The sequence below is a fragment of the Scardinius erythrophthalmus genome (genome assembly GCF_964197995.2).
Source record: "Scardinius erythrophthalmus genome assembly, chromosome: 5".
Lineage (NCBI taxonomy): Eukaryota > Metazoa > Chordata > Actinopteri > Cypriniformes > Leuciscidae > Scardinius > Scardinius erythrophthalmus.
This window is the reverse complement of record NC_138225.1, coordinates 53325215-53352337: the sequence shown is the minus strand read 5'-3', so window position 1 is coordinate 53352337 and position 27123 is coordinate 53325215. Positions and strand designations below refer to the sequence as shown.

Here is a 27123-nt window from a genome sequence, read left to right as displayed (position 1 = left end):
ATTTTCCATTTCTGTTAAGTATGCTCAGTTCCATTAACACCGTGTAAACATAAAATTAAAACATAAATACATTGAATTAAAAAAAAAACACGGAAGAGACTTCGCCTCATCATTTCATAAATTCACAACACGCCACTGACGCCCAATCAGGTCAGAGCTTAAAAACATCCCATCCCATTAGCCTCAGCGCTCAGCCACAATTTACAGGCGCCGGTCTCCACCCAGGAATTAAATCCGAGCGAACGCGTAGTCTGCCGGGTCAGAGCGCTAACACAGAGAAGCGTGAAGGGAATCCACATTAGCCTTGATTTGTAAACTCCTCATCGCACCGGCTCACTTTCTTGGGCTCTTTGAAATGAAATCTTTCCAGGACCTTTAATTATTGCCCACAAAAAATATTGCCTTTAGCACAAAACTCTTCTTTTTTTCCCCATCTGCATCCACTGAGGATAACAAACAAGCTAATGGGACAAACTCTGGCGCAGAGCTGGATTCTCAAATTCAAAGAGCTGGAACTCAATTACACCGAGAGGACGTGAGAATCCATCGTGGCGCTACGAGTAGATTAGGCCTTTCCAGAAATAAAAAGGAACCAAATGAATCAAATGCACAGTCAAATATTACGGTCAGTATGATACAGTAATTTCTCTATGCCTGACGCTGCATTTTGTGTCGAGAAATTCAGTTTTTCTCTCATGTCTGGTGATTTTGCTTTCCACACAATTCCCACCGCACATTTGCATGGATTTACATGCGGGGTTGGTCTCTTAAGTAGATTAAGACTCAGAAAGGTTGAGGGAGGGGAGCTGCTTATGCCAGTTTTATGGTCAGAGAAGCCAGCCTGGAACACACTTGATTGGTTTAGAAGTTCTTGAGGATTGTGCAAATGGTTTAAAGGAATATTTTAACGTTCTCACGCTCATTTTTTCCAAAAAACTGATAAAAGAGTATCATAAAATACAATTAAAGCAGGTCATATGAAGCATGTGCTGACGGATTTTGAAAGTGAAAGTGACTAATTGCATGTAATTGCAATAATTTAAATTTATCTGCAATTATAATATATATATATATATATATATATATATATATATATGCCATCTGAAATTTTTTTCTAGAATGATCATTTTTATCAAGCTCGTGTATTTAAGTTCAGTAATTTCACTTAAATGGCAATGAAAATGACCTATTAATTGTCATTTAAGTGAAATTACTGAACTTAAATATATGAGCTTGATAAAAATGATCATTCTAGAAGAAAATTTCAGATGGCACTTACAGGCTTTTGCATCTGAACTCTTCATACATATATACATATAGTTTACATTTATAATAAATGCAATTTGAACTTTAGAATGTTTTTTGACCCACTTAAGTAGGACTTAAGCACATCTTTATATGTAATTTCCAACACTATCTCACGACCAATTCATACGAATTCGTACGAATGATAAAAAGGTGGCTAATTCGTACGACCTCACTCGTACGAATTTGTACAATTTGTCTAAACCCACGTGATGGACTAGGTTTAGGGGTGGGGTCAGGGGTAGGTCATTCATATGAATTCATACGAATTGGGCAATTCGTAAAATATGTAAGATTTTGCAAAAATCGTACTAATTCGTACGAGTGAGGTCGTATGAATTTGTACGAATTAGCCACCTCGTAGAATTTGTACGTTTTCCCGTGAGATCAGATTGGATCATTTTTACATATTTACTTAATTACTTAAAGTTTACGGCTGAATGTACAGACAAGCATTTATGGTACATTGAAATATACTTTCATTTAATTTGTTTTGAAACTTGTATGTCCAATTTTAAAACTTGTTTGTCATATTGTAGACAATAAACATTTAAAGTATTTACATTTAAAGTATATATATATATATACTGCTGAATTATACTGTTGCCATTTCCACAGACAAAGCTATTTAAGTAAAACACACACGTTTTATGGACAACTGGTGCTTAGTTTTGGAATGACGTGAGGATTAGAAAATTATTTCAGAGTCAATGTCTTGCATGAACTATACCTTAAAATGTAGGAAAGAGACTCTTGCACGGGTTCAATAAGCTTGATTAAGCTCAGTGTGAGGTTTCTATTAGTGTGCCCTCAGAGTCAATCAATTACCATTGTGGATCTTTAACGCCATTCAGTCAGAATAATTTCCCCAAACATGACAAGACAGTGAGAGAGTTCTCGGCTGGTGTCAGTGTGGTAAGTGTGTGTTAGCAGGCGCAGATATGAAGTGTCTCTCTGACAGTGATTAGCTATGCTAACGTGACCCGTGAGTCTGCAGGGAAGAACACCATCTGTGTCCAAGCCGAGAGGTCTGACACGAGCACTCATACTCCTGACACTAATTATTCACAGCCGCTGTCACGGCCTGAAGAGAGGAATCATGCGATAGTTGGATGTTGTTTGGATAGTTGGATAGTTGGTCTCCTCGACATTTGATGGAATATTAGATTGAGCTAACTTGGATGAATGTTTCTCGTTCATTTCCGTAAGTCATGCTCTTTTTTCATGTGGAAATCCGTCTTTGAAGGGATAGTTCACTTCAGTCTGTCATCATTTACTCACCCTCATGTTGTTCCAAACCTGTATGCGTTTCTTTCTTCTGTTGAACATAGAAGAAGATATTTTAAATAATGTTGTTAATCAAACAGTCCAATGACTTCCATAGAGGGAAAACAAAAATAGGCAACACTTTATTTTGATTGTCATTTTAGAACATTGTGTAAACTATAAGTAGCTTTGCAACTACGTCAACTAACTTTCATTAGAGTATTAGTAGACTGTCTGCTTAATATATGCAAACTCTTTATTGTGTTGGTCCTTCAGCAGACCCTACCAGTCCACTAATACTCTACTAATACTCTACTAATACACAACCAATACTCTACTAATACTCTACTAATACACAACTAATACTCTACTAATACACAACCAATACTCTACTAATACACAAACAATACTCTACTAATACTCTACTGATACACAACCAATACTCTACTAATACTCTACTAATACACAACTAATACTCTACTAATACACAACCAATACTCTACTAATACACAAACAATACTCTACTAATACTCTACTAATACACAACCAATACTCTACTAATACTCTACTAATACTCTACTAATACACTACTAATACTCTACTAATACACAACCAATACTCTACTAATACACAACTAATACTCTACTAATACACAACCAATACTCTACTAATACTCTACTAATACTCTACTAAGACACAACAAATACTCTACTAATACTCTACTAATACACTACTAATACACTACTAATACTCTACTAATACTCTACTAATACACAACTAATACTCTACTAATACACAACCAATACTCTACTAATACACAACTAATACTCTACTAATACTCTACTAATACACAACTAATACTCTACCAATACTTTACTAATACACAACTAATACTCTACTAATACACTACTAATACTCTACCAATACTCTACTAATACACAACTAATACTCTACTAATACTCTACTAATACACTACTAATACTCTACCAATACTTTACTAATACACAACTAATACTCTACTAATACACTACTAATACTCTACCAATACTCTACTAATACACAACTAATACTCTACTAATACTCTACTAATACACTACTAATACTCTACTAATACACAACTAATACTCTACTAATACACAACTAATACTATATTAATACACAACTAATACACTACTAATACACAACTAATACTCTACTAATACACAACTAATACTCTACTAATACACAACTTATACTCTACTAATACTCTAATGAGAGTTAGTAGACATGTAGGTGCAATATTACTTATAGACAACATAATGTGTTAAAGAAACCATCAAAATAAAGTTAAAAGCAAATAATACACTATGGAAGTCAGAGGCTACCATCAACTGTCTGGTTACCAACATTCTTCAAAATATCTTCTTTTCGGTTCACCAGAACAAAGAAACTCATACATATTTGATGACAGTAAGTGATGACATAATTATCATTTATAAGTGAACTCTCCCTTTAATGAGAGTCCATCTTTGTTCTGACGCAGTTTTAAGCGGGTGTTGATGAAGCATTATTGCTGTCACTCACGATCCCTGCCTGTGTTCCCTGTGTCTGTCTGGGACTCTTATTTTGAAGATCTGTGTGTCCACATTTGTTGCATTGTTCACTTGATGTTTCCCTGCTGATGTTCCTTTGTTAGTTACAATAGCTACTCCTTTGCCTCCCTGAATGCCTAAACAGTACAATTGCCTTCCATTTCTTTTTCTTTTTACTTTTTTTTTTCACTACTGCAAACTTGTGTAAGCTGCACTGTCCTCGGGTAATTCACATCCAACCCTAATCAAACACACTGCTGGGAATTAGGAAGTTATCCTGCAGATCTTGATTTGATTGTTCAGGTATGTTTGATTGGGGTTGGAGGAAGGAGGACACTGGTTTTAACTGTGTGAGATTTAAGATGCCATTAAATGAAGTTTAATTTTTCAAAGATCAGGAGACTGCAAGTGAACATAACATTGATTTTGGACGTGCCTTGATCCCTTTCCTAACTCGCATGCATCCTCCGAAGACAGCACTGATAAGCTTTCGGGCACAGAAGAAGAATGTGTGTCTTCCCTTTCAAAAAAAGAAGTATAGCCAAAGTCAAGTTTATTTTGGTAACACTTTATTTCGATAGTCCACTTTAGACATTTTACTAACTATAAGTAGATTTGCAACGACATGTCAAGTAATTGTCATTAGAGTATTAATAGACTGTCTGCTTAATATCTGCTAACTCTGTATTGTGATGCTTCCCCAATAGACATTATACTCACTATAAGTAACTTGACAACTACAAGTCAACTTATTCTCCCAACCCGAACCCTAACACCTAACAGTCTACTGACAGTCTACTAATACTCTAATGAGAGTTAGTTAACATGTAGTTGCAAAGTAGTTAGTAGAATGTCTAAATTGGACTCGAAATATAGTGGAAGAAGAGCATTTTCCAATTATACTTTATGTAAGTAAACTAAAATCAATGTAGTAGTAATATATAACTAAATTTGCTATTTCAGTCATTAAAAAAATCGAATTAAAAGTGTACTTTTAAAGAGTAACCGCAGTAAGCGTTTAGTACACAGTTCAGTTTTTCTTTATTATTATTATTATTATTATGTACAAGTGAACTGTTAACTTCCTATTTACTTCTAGCCAACTAGTTTATAAAATGACACGTTGATGTATACTCACAGTAAACTACTAGTTTGCTTGATTGTTTGTTTATCCTGCAAGTAAACTTGTACGTTTTAAATTAACTTTACCTCATAGTTGAGTATTATTTCTGCACTTTAAGTTTACTATAGGTTACTACTTAGTTTTTTTTATTTATTTGTTTTACTTTAACTGTATTACTTGATGTTAACTATACATAGAATTAGATTTATGCCAATGATTTATGGATTACATAAAGATACTTTTTTTTTTTGCTATTTTTACTTGTTACTATAAACTTAACCATGTAAGTTTATAAGATTGAATGTAAAATATATGCTTCAGTGAACACGACTACAAGCCAAATACACTTAGAGTACTTAAGTTTACTTTTCTTAAGTATATAAATCAAAAGATTAAGTGCAAGGCAAATATATGTTATACTTGTCAGTATAAGTCAAGTATACTCGCTGTAAGTATCTTTATCTTTAAGTACAAAAAAAAGTAAGCAAAGTATAGTTATATTTACTTTAAAACAAGTGTACTGTTTGACTACTTTAGAAGGATATGCCCACAGTATATAAACAGCACGGCTGCTCACTCGGCTTTAGATCTGAGCTTATATCTACATGTAATATAGATGAAAGGCTGGAGCAATTCAGTGCCGCTGCAAAGGGACAAATGACATATTTCACACCGGCATATATATTTTTTCTGCTGCAAGTAAATAGATTCTGCGAAAAATAGGCCCACAATCAAATATGAATTGAACAGATCTATGTTGTTGACAAAGCACTAGGTTTATGAATACATTTAATAAGTGACTTATGCTGTATGCGAACAACACATGACCGCAGTGATATTTCATCTTGACGGATGCTGCTGCTATATAGGCTTTGTGTGGTTATACTCCCTTTCTAGTCGAAATTACAACTTCACAGCCTATACTCACGCTCTCAAATGTCCGTACTTGTAGATTTTAAGACGTGTTTTTTTTGCACATTTCGCTCTGTTACTGTTTTGACCATCGTTCTGAATCCGATCTGGATATGCTGTTTGACAAAAGCTTTTTTTCATGAAACTTACCTACATTCAAGTGTTGATAAAAGAGAGAGCATGAAGCTGAATAAAACGTTTAAAGCAGAGAGTCTGTTCTTTCCATATTGCACGTTCAGATTGATTTGCATTCAAACTAAATATTCAGGGGGTCATGAAGGTTTTGTGAAAAGGATCAAAAATGCTGGCGCTGACTGGCAACCTTTGTCAAAAACGCTGGCGGGGAAAGCGTTAATATGCATGGCTATAGTGATTCTTGGCTCATGAAACACCATTAATAAAAGAACGAGTAATATTCAGCTGTGTAGTCGGCATATACTTGACTCTGAAAACCAGCTGCAGTTCAGAGATTAAATTGGTTGTCGTTTTTCGCTATTGTGCTTTACTTTGATGCTTTTCTTTTTTCCTTTTTTCACCAAGTCATTGACTGGGCTCTGCTCATCTGCATATACCTCTGCTAACATCTCAGTCTTTCTCTCTCTCCTCTCTTACACCGTCTGGTTTGATCTGTTCAGACGTCTCTCTCAGGCCCTCTTACATGAGATCTCTTCTGTGTTCATTTGAGTTGTTTGAAGCTTAAACATGAACGTTTGGAGCGTATACGTGAGTTTTAGAGACCGTGAGAGGAGAGGTGATGATGATGTGTGAAGGTTTCTCAGGCACATTTCAATCTTTTTGTTTTTTATGACAGTAGAGTGTGATTACAGCTCCGAGCGCCGACAGGTTGTGTCTGTATACAGTACATATGATCGCGAGCTCTCAGATGATTTACAGCTGTTGAGGGTTTTGTTTTTAGCCCTGAAGGAGATGAGCGAGATAGAGTTACTGCAAAACCTCAGTCACACTTTTTAAAAACATGTTTCTATTTACAGACATTCCTGGGTTCAGATGTCTGAGACATCTAGTGAAAATGCATGTGTTTTGAAGTTTATTGGAAAGTTATTGACAGCAACATGGAAAAAAAAAAACCTCATGATCATGTTCTCCAGCATGTTCGAGATGATCCAAAGAGCATCTTGAGCTTCAACAGAAGAAGAAAACCTGTACAAAGAGTCACAGAACAAGTCATTGGGTTAAAATGATTGAACTGTTGCTCTGTGCTGTCAAGCAATCATTCATTTTTCTTTCTCTGTGTATAGAAATTGTAAATGTAGTTCTATAATTTTACAGTTTTTTTCAAAATCCTAAAATTTGTATAAGCCATTTTGCATTATCCACAGAGGCCGTGCACAATTTTGATGTGTAAAATCATAGACTCGCAGTGAAACAATTTATTTTTTGACTGTCAGGTTCACTGTAAAAACTGAACAGTTGGATCAACTTAAAAAAATACTTCAGTTGGTAACACCTAAAGAAATTAAGTTTTCTCAACTTAAATTATCACGTTTTTCACGATAAAACGTGATAATTTAAGTTGAGAAAACTTAATTTCTTTAAGTGTTACCAATTAAAGTAATTTTTTTAAGTTGATCCAACTGTTCACTTTTTACAGTGTTGCTAAAAAAAATCTTAAAGAACATCAAAAACATAAGAACTATTTACACTTGATCAAGCTGTTTGAGCGGCGCCCTCTACTGTACAGGTGTGAATTAGCATTTCCTTCAGGCTTATTCATTTCACTTTTGGTGTGAAAGGGCCTTAACATTTGCCAAAAAAAAAAAAAAAGTACGCAAAAGTTAGCCTAGAAATCTAGACGCACCTTAGCGGCAGCAAAATGTATTTCGCAGCCAGGTGGGTCTAGCAACTCTCAATAAACCTTCTAGCTGCAAAAACCCAAATTGGGATAGGCCAATCATGTCGTGTATAGAGTAGGCGGGGCGGGCTTAACATATGACGACAGAGTTGCGACGGTTACCTGCTGCTACTTGAAAACAAAGAATGACGGCTGTTAATGGAGAACAACGGTCTTTCGAATTGGCTTTGGCCGCGACTCTGGAGGACTTGGAGTTATTTTTTTCTTTGAGAAAAGAGCAAAGAACGGCACTTAAGTCATTCTTAAAAAAAGGGAGATGTGTTCGTCGTTTTGCCGGCCAGATATGGCAAAAGTTGAATCTATCAACTAAGCTCCGCTGTTGGGAAAACGCTCTGGTTGGTTGAAGCGCTGTCCTATAGCGTGCCGAGGGAATTTGAAAGACAGCCGTTTATCCCGCCCCTCGGAGTGAGCCAGGACTATGGTAAGTTTCCAGACCTAACATCTTGATGTAGGTCTGGCTTGCCAGGCTACGCAAAAGTAACATAACGTATAAAAAGTAACTAACCCTGGTAAAAATAAATAAATAAATACTAAAATATATTTAAAATACATTTATTTCATACTAAGTATACTTATATTTATTGACATATCACTTAAGACTTACTGATATAAAACTATAATTATACTTTATTTGGAGTATTTCTTCATTGCACAATGCACATTTATTAATATTAAGCCCAAAATGAGTTTCAATATCATTATTAAAATGGATTGTATGATATCTGTATAATATCAGTCTTTAAATGCAAGATATTTAAAGTGAACCTAAAGTATGCATGCAATAGTTCCACTTTAGCACAATCAAATATACTTCAGTATATCTTTAGTTGAACTCCAGCACTATTTCTGGATAACGACAGTACATTAAGTACATAATTAGTTGTTCCAATTTAGCAGACTTTAAATATATCAGTTTACCAACAATACAATTGCAGGGCATTTTTTTATTATGTATACATATGTACTTAGCTCAAAATATTTGTTTTCACTAGGGAAGTAACACAATTATTTAACTTATTAGGGAGTAATGCAATATTGTAACACATTACTTTTAAAAGTTACTTTCTCCAACGCTAGTATTAGTAAATGTTGAAATTATTCTGTGTTTTATTTACCTTACTTGTGAGCATCACCAAGCCACATCAGGCTACAGCACACGACACTAGTTACCTGTGGTTGGCCTGGCCGTACGTCACTCAACAAACAACTGGCCAATCAGAAGAGAGGCTCATGAATATTAATTAGACAGGCCAAAATCGACCTGTTCTTAGCAGAGCTCCTGAGAAAGGAGCTACAAAAATATATTGGGATGGTTTTTGGTTATACTGCAAATATACATTATATTCTTAAGGACATCAACACCAAAAATAAATCTCCAGAAAGGTGTACAATATGGAACCTTTAACTAGTGTTAACAAAAAGGCCCATACTGTAAAGTATTCCAATTTATTTTTATTTTGTTATTTTATTTCAGTGAAAGCATACAAAGGACTGTCGTTGTATCCAAATGTGGCTACTGTATGTGTGTTTGTTTGCACACACACACACACACACTCACACTGCACAGAGTGCATATGTATGCACAAATAGCCAAGAGCAATGACTCTGAGTGCTCAGCGGGTTTATAATGAGAGTGTCACTCTGGCCCCAGTGGTTCTCACTGCGACCCGCTGGAATAAACACAACCAGTGTAAAAGACATCTAAATAAACCTAAATATTTACTTGACTAAATTACCTGGAAGAAGAAAAAAAGAAACTGCGTAATACTTCAACACGTTTATCAATGGTGTTTGCAAACTGTCACGAACTGCTGTGAGACAGAAAAGTTGAGGATCCAAATGCAGTATTTAATGAACATGTTAATCCAAAGTACAAGCAAGGTCAAACACAGGCAGGCAGTCCATACAAACAAACACAACAAGGCAGGGAACACAGGCAAAAGAGCAATCCAGGGAACAGGCCAGAAATCCAAAACCCAAGAGACATGAAACCAGGGAGAATGCTCGGAATTGCAGTGTAACACTAAACAAGACTTTGCAGATAATGAATGAGAAATCCAGGCGTATATGGGTGGGCTAAACAAGATAATGAGACACAGGTGAATGTGATCATGGATGTCCGAGCAGTGAGTTGTGGGAAATGTAGTTTGTGAGGGAATGACAATGTTCTGATGTGGAGTGCCCTCTGGTGGCTTTCAAGGGCACTCCAGCTGGTGACCGTTACACAAACTCAAGCATTAATATTACTATAGGGTAAGTATAAGGATTACAAGCAAAACAACAACAACAAATAATAATAATTCCATATATATATATATATAATAATTCCATATATATATATATATATATTAAAATGTGTGCAAGGTCACTGCTTGTTGTGCAGACTCGAGTGACACCTCAAATATTGCAGCTTTCAGAGGAGAGATTATTTTCTAAGCAATCAGACTTACAATTATTATTCAAATGCAGCTCTGCTGTTTGAATGAGTGCACAGGCAATTACTGTTGAGTGTCAGTCATATATTTGTCAGTGCATTTTGCAGAGTGCATTTGATGTTTCATCCATTTGTAGAAAATAAGAAAAGAACAGCCCGGTGCATTAATATGCCTGCTCTCCTAAACGAGCCGTTAATCAAAGTTTGAGGACACGCATAAACCTGATGAGTGGTGTAGGAGTCGATGGAGCCGTAAACATCGCGCCTGCTCTCTGGGACCTGGATAGATCAGCAATGTGCACCCATGATTCTGGAGCATAAAATCTGTCAGCTTTATTTGTAGTCCACTTATGATGACTTCACTCGCCCTGGCCTGAGGTGGCTGCTTTTATGGCAAGTCGTCTCAATCTATTCTGAATATTGCACTTTCTTGCTAAAGTGTCATGGGAGATAAAATTAGCAATTGTAATATAGTTTCAGAAATTAGCGGAATCCAGTGGCTTCTGTCAGATCATATTCTGTGCATATTGCTCTAAGAGAAATTGCTTGGTACATGTTTTGTATGTGTACAAAACTTCATATCAGCCTTAACCCTTAAATGCGTGAATGTTTTGCCAATCGTTATTACATATTTGGGTCTTTAGCGACCCGGATCTATATCTAACACGGATGGATCTCTACCTGTGGTGGTAGTATAAAACTCTCTTGATGTTAGATTAACAATTAAAGAAGAATAAAATGAAGCATGTTTTGTTACCATTTGCATCTTGGAACCAATTTTTTGAGCTTTTTATACAATCATCACTGTCCTCTTCAGAGCTCATTTCCCAGTGCATATTCGCAATCTCAAACATATTCTCAAAACTATTATTCTCAACATCTTCAGCTCGACAGCTTCTTCACCAGATCCACCATCAAGTGACAGCGACACTAATATTTGATTGCGTTCAATACTTGCTCGCTGAGCCATTTCATGTTTTGCTGATGATATTTCCTATTCTTTTGTTTTCTGCCTGCGTTAACTATGAGTGAAATGTCACTTCATCATTGTGTATCAGACATTGTCACCTTGTGGGAAAAAGGTGAATTGCACTTATCCAGTCATCAAATATTCAATTATTGTTGTGCTGATGAGTTCAATCAGGTGTATTTGATTAGGAAGAGCTTGAAAATTCCATGTACATGTATTCATGGTTACTGTGTGTCTCATGTAGTCTACCAAAACCAAGGCATATTCATGTTCCCTACATTGAGTGTTTTAACGATGATAGGGAGTAGCTTGGCAGTGATACAGAGTAGTTCTCTGAGAAGTGGTTTTAGCCAAAAGTCATTTATCCACATTGGGGAATCGCTACACTTTATTTTTTTCTCTGAAGTTGTAGAGATACGCTGACCATGGAGACGAATCTGACGCGCTGTCCATGGTGCTGAATCCTGGATTTTTACTATGAGACTGCTCCAAATTCTGACTCATTTCTCATTCATAGACTCATTCTCAGATGAAATGGTATGACGGTGACAGACTTTGATCGAGAGAGAGAGAGAGAGAGAGAGAGAAAGAGAGAGAGAGAGAGAGAGAGAGAGAGAGAGAGAGAGAGAGAGAGAGAGAGAGAGAGAGAGAGAGAGAGAGAGTTTGTAATTTTGCAAGTTTGTAATTAATTAATAAACAGTGGAAATGATCACAACTGAGTCATAGGATCAATATCAAAAATTTGTTTATTTGATAAACAACTTTGAAATAATGCAGAGAATTATTTTTTTCTTCACAATACACATTTTGTCAAAATCTGTTTCAGTATTTCAAAATTCTATTTTTTGTATTTTTATTTCCAGGATTCAATTAGATTTTAGATCCCACCATATCAATAAACTGTGAGACTTCTGGACCTCAGTGCATGCAATTCAGTTTTTTTTTTTTTTTAAACATGCACCATTAAAAAATACCAGCATTTAACAGCAATTTCTTACAATAAAATAATGTATGCTAGGTCATTTTAGATCGTAACCAACAAATTACTGCAGCAAAAAAAAAAAATAACAATAATACTAATAATAATAATTGTGGGATAATAGTGTAAATAAATAAACAATGGTTTGTTTGAAGTCACCATTATTGTGGTCATTGTTCCCTTTGGCTGAGAACTTGGAGCTAATTTGCATGCCAGTGTATTTCTATTTCTCAACAGTACACAAAAAAAGTTGTATTTAATTACCGCAATATTATTACAACCCCTGCTCTCTTAATGGCTATTAAAATACTCTAGACAACATTACTTATACACTATACCGCATAATACTGCTATACATAATGTTGATTGTGAATTATGACTACGTTTTTCTGCTTCATTTATTTATTTATTTATTTATTTATTTATTTATTTTTAATAGTTGTGTTCTGAGAGAGTCTTAAAGTCCCCCTGTGGTGTAAATCCAGCTTTTAATGTTGTTTTTGTGTCTATGTGGTTTTTTTAATACGCTTTAAGACAAACCATGTGTAAATTCATAAGTCGACACCATTGCTGAGTATTTTCTCCTTAAAACTGCAGTGAACCAAAGACAGTCTCAAAAACACGCTTTGAAATCGCTGGTGTTTCTGACGTTACAAACTACCTTGAAACCAATCAGATCAACGTGTGATCGTCAACCAGTGGATCTCTGAGCTGAGTGAGTGAGTGGAGGCGGGGCTCATTTGCATATTCATAGAACCGCGTATAAATGTGAAGGAAATCCCATATAAATGTGAAGGGAATCGACAGGCCTGCAGGTCATTTTAACCACAGGCTCATTCTCAGATGAAATTGTATGATGATGGTGACAGACTTTGATCTGAGAGAGAGAGAGAGAGAGAGAGAGAGGGGGGGGGGGAGGGGAGGGTGCAGGGAGTCGACAGGCAGGCAGATGAGGGGTCATTTTAACCAGCTGCTGTCTGTCCACATCTGGATGTAGATCATCTGTGGACTAAAGATGCTGTTTTGACAGAGCAGATTGTGCTGCACTAATTAGTAGAAATAGGAAAGCACAGATCACAGATGTCTGCTTGTTTCTAAATGGGGATTTTGCTCTTTGTTTAAACCATAGACTGTAAAAAAATATGTGCATAGTGTGCGTGACGTCACCCGTAGTGTTTCTGAAGAGCGTTTTTGAAGCCCAAAGTGGGCGGAGCCAACCGTCGCCATCCTGGAAGTGTCACTTCCGGATAAACGAACATGTGCAGCGAGACGGATTAACTGAGGTGACGTGACGCTAACAGACAGCAGACAAACAGCTAGTAGTGACATCAGCTGCAATCCACCTGTCACTCAAGTGGCCACACCCTTAATTATGCAGAACTTTAAGGTTTAATATCATTCAAACTGATGAGTTATAAAAAAAAAAAAAAATCACCCCCCTCACAGTCGTCATGAAGGACAAAATTAGCCATAAAGACCAAAACCTCTTTTTGTAACAGGCTGTAAACATGTTTTTTTTTTTTTTTTTTTTTCTGCTGTAAAGTTGGGCATTTTAACATGGGGGTCTATGGGATTGACTCTCTTTTGGAGCCTGTCTCTAGTGGCCAGTTGATGAACTGCATCTTAAGTCACTTCCGTGTTGGATTCAAGAGAGATATGCTATATAAAGTGTAAAAGCAGAATCCATTTTTTTTTGCTTTGACAAAACCGCAATGCTGTATTGACCAATCAGTATCCATAACTGTAACTGTACAACAAAGCTTTAAAATGTATGTTGTCAAAATGTATTAGTACACACAGAGAAAATTATGCAGTTGAATGGTTTACTTTGTTCATGTAGACTCAAATGGAGTATCAACTCTCTAGGTGTTAAGAGGCAAAGGGAGGAGGTTATTCAATCCCAAATGACTCCTGACTGAGGCTCTCAGCCTCCAATAGAAGCCAGAGGTTTGTTTTGATTTTCATCTGCGCCGCTGGGTCACTTCCAGCTAAGAACCAGACGCTCACACTGCCAATGTCTGGATTCGATCGACAGTTGAATGCTGGGAAAACAACAGAACTCAAGCATTCAATGGAACATAAACACAGACTCCATTACGGCTCTCAGCACCTCGTATTTTCACAACCATCTGTCAAAGAGACAAAAACCCTGATGTATGGTTACTTTATTACACTGATCTGTATTTTATTAGCTGGAGAATGATTGAAACTTTGCCAAGAAATCATAATATTGCTCTGGAATCATTGAATTGTTTTCAGAGCTTTACGGCTGTCAGTCACCAAGTGCAGATCCCAATAGAAATGAATCATGCTCAAAATTGTCCATGACTTCTCTTATAAAGACATAAGAGCACACTCCACTGTGAATATTCAATACAAACATGTTGAGGATTAGCAGACAGACATTATGTAATCATGTAATTATTATGTAATTATTTTAGTTCTTTCTTGTTTCTTTATTTTAAACTGTTTTGTATATTCTTATTTCTTCTGATTATTTTTAATAGTATGTAAAGCACTTTGAATTACCGTTGTGTATGAAATGTGCTATATAAATAAACTTGCCTTGCCTTGCCTTGCCTAATCATCATTTACTGTATATTATGTAGGGGAATGAATGAATGAACGATTGATTGATTGATTGATTGATTGATTGATTGATTGATTGATTGATTGATTGATTGATTGATTGATTGATTGATTGATTGATTGATTGATTGATTGATTGATTCAATGACAATTGGAAGTGTAACACTTGACAATAAACCTCAGTATATTTATATTGTATAATGCAATAGCTAACCTGATCTGATAATCATTTATCAGTTTTGGATACAGTTTTTTATTTAACAGTTCAAGTTGTATAAATTAACATTGGCTAATCTACAGTCTTATGAATTAACATGAATGAGCAATAAAACCATTATAAATTAACTGTCAATTTATTTAGCTTTTATGAACCTTTGTTAATCATTGTTCACGATACCTTACACATTAAGCAATGTAAACAATTTGAACCTTACTGTAAAGTGTTGAACCTTATTATAAAGTTTTACCACTGAATAATGGTAACATTATTGTCCATTAAGGCGAGACACGGCAGGCAAAAACATTGTTTTTTTCACTTTTCAATTTTGAGATTTTGGGATATTTGTCTTCGATAACATGTCTTCTTTCAGACTTGTAGTGAAAAAAAGTCTGAAATACACATTTTGGTCTTTATTTTCCTACACTTTGTCTGTTTGCGTCTGTAGATTTCTCATAAATTTAACAAAAGTTGGCGTTGTAAATCAGCTCCTGTATAATGTTGTCAGATTCAAATATGGTCATTTCCTTTTTATCAGCAACCAATCGTGAAAGTAAAAGGGGGGATTTAACTCTAAATGCGCTGTCAGCCAATATATCAGCCAAATCTCATTGGCTGATATAAATCTTTAAAGCCTGTTTTCTCAAAATGACTTTTCTCTCATACTCCAAGTCTGAAATCTCCACTTCAGTAGCACCTATATACACCAAACCTCACAGTCTTGTACATAGTTATATTATGAAGAACATTTTATTCCAAAAAACATGGCGAATATATATATATATATTTTAAGGCTATTGACAGTATATTCTGATTGACAGGATAACAAAAGTAGATCATTTTCCCATCTAATATGTGAACACAATGAAAAAATAATTTTTAACCTGGCTTTATCCAATACTCAGATTTCGTTTTTTAAAATATATGCAAATTAGTGCATATTTAATTAGATAATGCCTAATTTGCATATGTAAACATTAAATTACAGAAAACTTGTAATACATTTTTTTCTCATCTTAATGTAGGTAATCAACTGGAAAAGTTTCATGTTGATATCCGCTAGTTAAAATTTTTTAAGGTGTCTCGCCTTAATATAAACATTTTATTTAACATTTAACAGAACATGAAAGCAAATTAGTGGTAGCACACTACGTTTAACCTTCTTTAATACTCTCCCTAGTAAAGCCAGATTGATTTTCCCTGTAAGTGTAGGTGTAATCTCACACACAGCTCACACGTCCCTCTGCTGAACGCTGCCCGTCTGTCCTGATGTTCTTAATACCAGTCTTTAAATGGCCAGTAACACAGAAACTCTGCAGGACTGGTGACAGAAAGAGCTGCTTCTTCTCTCACCAGACAAGAGATTGTTTGTTTTATTGAATGAAGCGAGTTTCTTGCTATTCTGAGCTCTATATGTCCAGCAGATTTCACTTTTGGGCTAATATGGATTTGTGCTTTTTTGAAGCAATGTGGATTGTGAAAAGATGAGAGAGAAAAAAATGGACTAGTCTGCCTGCTATCCTGGGATGGATGGATGGATGGATGGATGAACGGACGGATGGACTGATTGATGGACGGACTGATGGATGGATGGATGGATGGATGGATGGATGGATGGATGGATGGATGGATGGACGGATGGATGGATGGATGGATGGATGGATGGATGGATGGATGGATGGATGGATGGATGGATGGATGGATGGATGGATGGACGGACGGATGGATGGATGGATGGACGGACTGATGGATGGACGGACTAATGGTGGATGGATGGATGGATGGATGGATGGATGGATGGATGGATGGATGGACGGACTGATGGATGGATGGACTAATGGTGGATGGATGGATGGATGGATGGATGGATGGATGGATGGATGGACGGACTGATGGATGGATGGACGGACTGATGGATGGATGGATGGACGGACTGATGGATGGATGGACGGACTAATGGTGGATGGATGGATGGATGGACGGACGGACTGATGGATGGACGGACTAATGATGGATGGATGGATGGATGGATGGATGGATGGATGGACGGACTGATGGATGGATGGATGGATGGACGGACTGATGGATGGATGGATGGATGGATGGATGGATGGACAGATGGATGGATGGATGGATGGATGGATGGACGGACGGACGGACGGACAGACTGATGGATGGATGGATGGATGGATGGATGGATGGATGGATGGACGGACTGATGGATGGATGGATGGATGGATGGATGGATGGATGGATGGAAGGACGGACTGATGGATGGATGGATGGACGGACTGATTGATGGACGGACTGATGGATGGATGGACTGATGGATGGATGGATGGATGGATGGATGGATGGATGGATGGATGGATGGATGGATGGATGGATGGATGGATGGACTGATGGATGGATGGATGGATGGATGGATGGATGGATGGATTCATTCATTCATTCATTCATTCATTCATTCATTCATTCATTCATTCATTCATTCACTCATTCATTCATTCATTCCCTTACATATAACACTGTAAATCCATGTATAAATGTATCAAATGTTCAATCCAGCAGCACAACTTGAGGGAATTCAGTTTTTTTTTTTTTTTTATAACCCTATTCGAGCAATAGTAATAAAGGCGAGTAAGGATTAGAGAGGGAAGCTGATAGAAATGTGTTAATTTGAGTGGTTTGGGTCAAAGACATCTCAGGAGTGTGTGCTACCAGAAGAGTCTAACAGAACTTTGTATTTTTGTCTTTTCTCACCATTTGAAATGCTTTGAACGACGTCTTCGGGTTTCATTGGATCTGCCTCTGTGTGGGCTTCGGCTGAGAGGTTCCCATGGGCTTTTCCGATGTGTGTTTTGACTGTTTGATCCTGGGGATCAGTCGCCTTAATCTCTCAATCATTCATGGAGAAAATCTATTTAATCTCTCTGTCTGTGTGGTCGCTCTTTCTTTTTGCCTTTCTGAACCTAAAAGACTATTGCTAATGAGTGCCTTTATTTTATTACACTAAGCCAATTTGAGTCAGAACAGTGCTTAACATCGGTCCAGGAGGAGCGTTTCAGTGAGAAAGAGAGAAGAACAAACACAGGCCTCATGAAGATGTTACTGACAGAAGGAGAGACCATGTAAAGCGAGACACTGCGCTCATTCCTCCTGGGAAAATACATCTAAAGTTTGGCTAAATGAATTTAATGAAGTTTAAAAAGAAGTTTGTCCTTGAAAACGAAAATCTTTTGAATTTATGTGAAACTCTTTCGTCATTTGACCTGGACGTGTCTGGGGGAATCTTACAAAGATATTTTGGCTACACTTTATTTTAAGGTGACATAGTTACATTGTACTTATTCAAATAAGTACTTAGTAATATTAATTAACTACATGTACTTAGTAAAATATATACGGTTAGGGTTTGGTGTGGGTTAGTTACTTGTAATTATGAATCATTTAATGTTATTATATAGTAAGTACATGTAGTAACGTGTTAAGTGTAATAAAGTGTTGAAATAAAGTGTGTATATATAAATAATGGTCATACACTTTATATGACAGATTTTACAATGCAATGCAATTTCAAAAAAGTCTTAGATTGTTTGATTAATTGTCTTAGCATATATATATACATACATACAATTAATCAATCTAAAATCTAAGCCTTTTTTGAAATTACATTGCATTGTGTCACAGTTATTATTATTTTTTTGTTTATTTATTTATTCATTCATTTATTAATTTACTTTCTTTCTTAAATACTTCACTGTAAAAAGTGTCAATTAATATCTTAAAGGGGTAATTCTACCTGATTTAGCCCATAAAAGTGCTTTGTTGGTATAAATCGATGTATTTAGTTTGATCTAGGGATTTTAAATAATATTTTGATTTGAATAAAACCATTAAGTTTAAATGTTACTATTTTTAGGTCACCATTTCTTTCTGAGATCATACAATTGAACGTCTCCAGTGTATTTTCCAGTTACAGTATTACAGTAATGAGCTGTTAGGAAACATGAAGTCACCAAACAGATGTTCATTGTCTTATTTATTAATTTCGGTGTTGGAGTTAAAATATGTGGAATAATATGAAATATGCCCTGGAGATTCAGCACTAAAACATATATTCTGTCAAAATCCTTTCTCTTTCATTCTTCACTGAGATTGAAATACTCATCGTGCTGTACACGTATAGACGTCCGGTGTGTAATTCACAGTAAATCTGTGTGTTGATTGTTCTGTTGCCGCAGAAAGTGTCCACACCCTGTCGAGATCATGTGATGTAAACGGATTGTGAACTCCTGCAGTGGCTCGCTGAGCTTTTATTCTTTCTTGCGCTGTTCATCATCCGTTTGACGTGTTCTGTGATTGCTCTATACTGTGGTTAGGAGAAAGCCTCTCGAGTGCCCTCACTCCATTACGCTCGGTGAAGTGTGCACTCCCAGCATGCAATGCAATCAAGCAAAACCACTCTTTTAATTCCAGACGCTCAATAATCCTACAGGCCTTGAAAGGAAAACCTGCAGAAAGGGAAACTTCAGGAGCAATTTCTCCCTCGCTTTCATCACACATGCTAATGTTGTTTCGCTAAACAGAGTTTGTTTGCTGAATAAACAAGAGAACCCGTTTGCTGAGATGTGAAAGGCAACAGACGCTGTAATCTCTCTCTATTCACTGACGTTAACCTCTCATGAAGTGACCTTTCTTATTCGTTCACTCTCCTCTTTTCATCTTCATTTCTATTTCATCGTCTCTGTTTTCTTCCTCTTTTGAGACTTTGCATTCAGAAGCTTTGATCCAGCGTTTCAAGTAGATTTCCTAGCGCACGACTAAACGAGTCGGCCTCCTGTCGGAGATCAGGATGGATTTTTCTGGCAATTTGGTTTATCGCTCCAGATCTTTCTTTATTAGCATGTGAGTGTGTTTGGGGGACTTGATTCGCTGGCAGACAACAGTTCTTTTATTTCACCAACTCATTTAGCCAACATATTTACTGTCGATACTACATTTCCTTCAGTGTGGATCATGACAGTTCAAACGCAGGAATGCCCAGCGGGAATGAAAACATGATGTATTTCTAAGATCAGTGTAATATTGTGTTCTGTTTTACATGTACACCACTGTTGAAAATGTTGGGGTCTGTGATTTTTTTTTTTTTTTTTTTTTACACAAAATTGACATTTTTTTTATTCAGCAAGGATGCAATAAATTGATCAAATATGACAGTACAGACATTTATAATGTTACAAAAATATTATTTCAAATAAACTGAACATTCTACTCATCAAAGAATCCTAAAAAATGTCTCACATTTACTCAAAAATATAAAGCAGCGCAACTGTTTTCAACATTGATAATAATCATAAATGTTTCTTGAGCATCAAATCATCATATCAGAATGATTTCTGAAGGATCGTGTGACACTGCTGGAGTAATGATGCTAATTCAGCTTTGATCACATGAATATATTAACATTGAAAACACTTGTTTTAAATCGCAGTAATATTTCACAATATTACTGTTTTTACTGTATTTTTTGATCAAATAAATGCAGCTTTGGTGAGCAGAAGAGACTCATTTAAAAAAGCATGAACAAATCTTACTGACCTCAAACTTTTGAACAGTAGTGTAAGTGGTGGTAAATAAAGTAAGTTAATTAACTAACAATATTAACAATAAACATAAATGTTTCACCATTCCTACTGTAAATACAACACATGCATTTGGTGGGCAGACATTTTGAAGTTTGTTCTCCTTCATGTTATTATTTGACAATATACAATAAAAATTGTTTTGATGCCGTCTTTTCTGTTTTTTCTCTGAACAAAGCAGCAGTCTTAAGACTATTTCCAATGTATATGATCTATAAATGAACAGATGAATTTTTCACACTAAGATCTATAACATGCATTTACAAAATACTTCATGCCGACTCAATATATCATGTTTCTTTTCTCACAATATCCCATCAACACATTAGATTTTCATTTCAATCACAAATCATTGATGAGTGTTTATTACACGATGTGCATCGTATAACGCCTCTGACCAACCAACTGACCACATAAAATCTTGCTCACTCGAATCACTAATTAAAACAGGCGTCAGTAACCACGAGTCCCTAAACACAAGTAAGAAGACTTCAGCAAATGGTTTCCTCTGCTGTTGAATTGGAAGTGTTACACGTGTATTGAGTGCCTGAAATTGAATGTCTATCGTTCTAAGAGTCCAGATGGCGTCTCTATGGAGCGGTGAGCTGTTACTGAGAGGGCAGCCCGACATATACTGACACATCACTGCTTTATGGACGTCACGGCATTCATTAAGCACACACGAAACATGAATAATAGTTTCACAGCTGTCGTTTTTGTTTTATTAGGGTCATTAAATGTTGAAATCCAAGGTGACATTGGATAGCTTTTGTCAAAGTGTGAATATAACTACACAACACTTGTTTGCATCACGACATATTAGTATCTGTGAGATTACATAATTATCTGTGTGTTTTTGTGTGAAGCTGGAGGCATGTTCGTCCGTCACGGAGATTCTGGATCAGAGATGGAGGATGACACTCAACTCAAGTTCTACACGGAGCACAGGGGCCGTCGCCGCAGCAGAGGTAACCGCTTTCATTTCACCAGTTTACTATTCATTTACACCAGTCTTCAAAACTTAATAAAGACGATCAGCTAAACTGACAATCCAGCCTCACAATTGGCTTGTTTCCGCCACAGAATAAAACATTTTAAAAGATAATTATGAATTGTTATGTCACAATTGCAAGTGTACAAGAAATAAAGGCAGAATTGTGAGATATAAAGTCAGAATTTCATGATATAAAGACAGAATTGTGAGATATAAAGTCGCAATTGTGAGATATAAACTTACAATTCTGACATTTTTTCTCGCAATTGTGAGTTTATATCTCGCAATTTTGACTTTATTTCTCAGAATTGCGAGATATAAAGTCAGAATTTCATGATATAAAGTCAGAAGTTCATGATATAAAGTCAGAATTGCGAGATATAAAGTCAGAATTCCATGATATAAAGTCAGAATTGTGTGATATAAAGTCAGAACTGTGGGATATAAAGTCAGAATTGCGAGATAAAGTCAGAATTGTGTGATATAAAGTCGCAACTGATTGTTATAAAGTCAGAATTATCTGATATAAAGTCAGAATTATCTGATATAAAGTTGCAATTGCGTGATATAAAGTCAGAATTGTGTGATATGAATTGCGTGATATAAAGTCAGAATTGTGTGATATAAAGTCAGAATTGTGTGATATAAAGTCAGAATTGCGAGTTATAAAGTCAGAATTGCGAGATATAAAGTCAGAATTGTGTGATATAAAGTCGCAACTGCGTGTTATAAAGTCAGAATTATCTGATATAAAGTCGCAACTGCGTGTTATAAAGTCAGAATTATCTGATATAAAGTCGCAATTGCGTGATATAAAGTCGCAATTGCGTGATATAAAGTCAGAATTGTGTGATATAAAGTCAGAATTGCGTGATATAAAGTTAGAATTGTGTGATATAAAGTCAGAATTGCGAGTTATAAAGTCAGAATTTCATGATATAAAGTCAGAATTGTGTAATATAAATTCAGAATTGCGAGATATAAAGTCAGAATTTCATGATATAAAGTCAGAATTGTGTAATATAAATTCAGAATTGCGAGTTATAAAGTCAGAATTGCGTGATATAAAGTCAGAATTGTGTGATATAATGTCAGAATTGCGAGTTATAAAGTCAGAATTGCGAGATATAAAGTCAGAATTGTGTGATATAAAGTCGCAACTGCGTGTTATAAAGTCAGAATTATCTGATATAAAGTCGCAACTGCGTGATATAAAGTCGCAATTGCGTGATATAAAGTCAGAATTGTGTGATATAAAGTCAGAATTGTGAGATATAAAGTCAGAATTGTGTGATATAAAGTCAGAATTGCGTGTTATAAAGTCAGAATTATCTGATATAAAGTCGCAATTGCGTGATATAAAGTCAGAATTGTGATATAAAGTCAGAATTGCGTGATATAAAGTCAGAATTGTGTGATATAAAGTCAGAATTGCGAGTTATAAAGTCAGAATTTCATGATATAAAGTCAGAATTGTGTAATATAAATTCAGAATTGCGAGATATAAAGTCAGAATTGTGTAATATAAAGTCAGAATTGCGAGATATAAAGTCAGAATTTCATGATATAAAGTCAGAATTGTCTGAAATTAAGCCGCAGTTGGGAGATATACACTCACAATTCTGACTTTATATCACCCAATTGCGAGTTATAAAGACAGTTTTGCGAGATATAAACATGCAATTCTGAGAAAAACTCAAAAGTCAGAATTGCAAGTTTATTTCTCAAAATTGCGAGTTTATATTTCACAATTTTGACTTTATATCACGCAAATCTGAGATAAAAAGTCAGAATTTTGAGAGAAAAAGTCACAATTACCTTTTTTTTTTATTCTGTGGCGGAAACAAGCTTGTATGTATCTCCTGAGTCATAATCAATGTCATAATTCAATGTCTTTTAATGTCATCTTATAAAGAGTAACATCTTATGTTACCTTCCACCAACATTTATTTTTCTTCTTTTCAGCCAAAATATGTTTGTGTGTAATATGTGTGATTTTTCTGCACACTGTCAAATATAGCACATACAGTAACAAGCATACTGCAATTCAAGTTGCACACATGTAACAAGACAAACCTTTGCAGCAAACTCACTTGGATTCTTCCCAATCGAAAGCCACACTCGACCAAAGGCATGCAAGGAATGACAAGGCTGTACAGAATTATCTTACAAACATGTTCCTAGAATCACAAATGCTTGACAGGAATCTTTGAAATGAGCAAAAACATTAAAAGAGCAACAATTTAGTGGTTTATTAGAGCCAAATCATTCTCACACATCAAGACTTTTCACTGTCGACAAACATACCTTTGTCAAGTTGAATTATGGTTCAGAATACAGTGCAAAAATGCAGCAGAATGGATCAGGTTTGTGAATTTGATATGTTTAAACTAGGTAAAAAACTAAACGACACAATTACTAAAACTTTAACTACGACTAAAATGAAACCAGAAAATATATCAAATAAAATCTAATTCAAAATATGAACAAAAACTACAATATAATATATATGATATCATAACAACACTGGTTTAAACGTCCACTATTTAATGTTAAAACTGAGTTTAATGCAGCAGTCTGCATTACGTGAAGCCAAACTGGACATTTATTTGGCTGGAATAAAGATCTGTCCATGGAAAGCAGCTCACCTCGTCTACATAAACGGAGGAGGGGAAAATCAGTCACTTCCCGTTGTTATTTTATCAGGGTTGAGAGACAAACAACTCCTGGTAGAGATGATTAGCTCAGCGTGTGTCCTGCAGTCGCAGTCATCTATCACCAGCTTTCAAAATGGCCCGCTGAGAATTTATGACGATGCACATAGCAGGACCTCAGAGGAGACGCACATCACTGTTCACACTGACATCGCTTTCAGACCACTTCACTGCACATGGTGAATTTAATACCCAAATCTACACTATAAACTACAGCTGTGTTCCAAAACCCAGAGCAGTCGGCATATGCTCACACTCCTGCTTGCTCTTTTGAAAAGGTAGGCAGCATTTTCTAAAAGTCATGAACATTTCCACCCAACGCAGGTTTACTGGAAAAAAACATGCCTCTACATTTTTGCAAAACACTAAAAGCGTTCCTATACCTACAAATCACTGCAGCTTCCAGCTGAAATGAACTCTGGTGGGAGTAAAACACCAACAACTTTTATTCCTTTTCACATAAATTATGATTACAGTGGCAGATTATCAATTAATAAAGTAGGGATGTACCGATATGAAAATTTTGGCCGATACCGATAATTCTTTATATTTGAAAGCCGATAACCGATATATTGTCTGAAAAAAATATGAATCCACGTTTTTCTATAATTTTTAAAAGCCTGATTACAAAGGCAAAAGTCACAGCGTTAAAGCGCACAGTTATAAAGATGTTCCCATTATAATTGTATGTAGCCGATATGACAGACTTGCGCTGCAGGTTGCACTAAACTATATTTTCCTTTTTTGAAGTGATTTCAATCATATTACGAGCAATTCAAAATCATCATGTTGAACAGTGCGCTGAAGGAAATAATACATTATTTATCGGCTTTAATATATCTGGCAAAATTTTGTGTTGGTCTGATAACGATGACATTAAAAATGAACATATATCGGCCGATACCGATATGTTGGCCGATATATCGTGCATATCTATAATAAAGACATATTTTCATGCACAATACTATGTTATGATCATAGTGCATGATTTATAAACTAATATATTTTGATGTTTGCATCACACAAGCTCCATATGTATGTTTTTTCTGCTGTAGTAAACTCGCTCTGAAGCTCACCTGATACACTCGAGATGTGAAGCGCTCGGGTACGAGTCTGTGAAACACGAGTCACGATAAAAGAGAAACTTGTAAAGTGGCATGCTTGCTTCAGCAAATGTGTGTTTATCTCACGTTTGCTTTTGTTAACTCGATTGGTCAGATTTGGGGTTGGTGGCATGTTATTTAAGTTTCATTTCCAGACTGCCTCCATATGAAACAAAGCCATAAAACGTTGCCAGATTCACATCCATCTGTTTCAGATAAAACTGAGCGAGCTTTTACTGCCATCACTGGACATTTTACTTTAAAAGTGTCGCAAAAAAAAAAAAAAAAAAAAAAAAAATATATATATATATATATATTTATTTATTTTTTTTTATTTTTTTTTACTGAAATGTATTTCTGCTGCTAAAACTAATATGATGGATAACATATATAAATATTCAAAACTAAATCATAATTTGACAAAGTTCCAGCTTGATTGGAAATTATCCACAATAAAAATAGTCTACCTACATTAGAAATAGTCTAAAAGCTTACCAACTAATAAATAAATAAGCAAACAAACACAAGAAGTCAGAAGGCTGGTTAGCCGGTGCGGTTAATCCCGGTGGTGGATGTTGGAACTACACCATTCTGCAAGCGGTCAGCATATTTCTCATTTGATGGTCATTCAAATGTGTTTGTTTATGTTGACAAATAATTGTATTTCAGGCAACACATTTAAACTGCCTGTTTGTTTTTGTAAGGCTCTTAGAAACATGAAATGGACCTGTTTTATATTTTATATCTTGAGACTGTGGTATTAGAGCTCCTCCCAAGGCAAGCATCACTGCTGTTATTGCTCATAGTTCTTCCACCCACTTTAGTCTCAGCTTGTCCCACACTATTTGTGCTATGGACATGAATGAGACCTTAAATCTTACAGCTGGTGTGAGGTGTGCTGTTACACTCTTCTAAATGAACAGGCTTGCAATTTGTACCTGGAGGATTATAAAACAGGTACACAGACCAATATTAAAGCGCAAGCTCTATCTAGAGACCATTTTATATTTGAGGCAGAAAAAAAAAACACTGGGTTTTTCAAAGTTATCTTCTGCACTGTATTTGCCATTGCAAAACTAATCATTTAAAGGAATAAGAAAAATAAATTGCTGAGGATAATTTATTTTACTGTGTTTCAGCCCCGAATGTTCTTCTCAGTATTATGTCTAAATCGAGCCGTATTAAAAGCTGCATTGGTAGAACTGGTTAAAACTTGCTCACTATCAAACTCTGAGGTAGCTCTGAGCAAAAGGGACAGAACAGGATTCATTATTGATCCTCAAGACCAATATTTGCCCTTCTGAGACCCTAATAGCCATGCATTACCGCTTAATACTCCATTTTAAAGGATGTTCTATAAGGAATATATATATATATATATATATATATGGAGAGACAGAGAAAAAGAGAGGGGAGGTTCAGAGAGGA

General features: G+C 35.8%; 1 protein-coding gene across 1 annotated transcript in view; it reads left to right on the top strand.

Annotated features, from left to right (window-relative positions):
* Nucleotides 1–27123, top strand: part of astn2 (astrotactin 2) — a 455595-nt gene that overhangs the window by 190502 nt on the left and 237970 nt on the right. The window contains exon 5 of the mRNA XM_081365202.1: nt 21751–21852. Coding sequence (XP_081221328.1) covers nt 21751–21852 — 102 coding nt within the window. The remainder of the gene's footprint in view (nt 1–21750; nt 21853–27123) is intronic.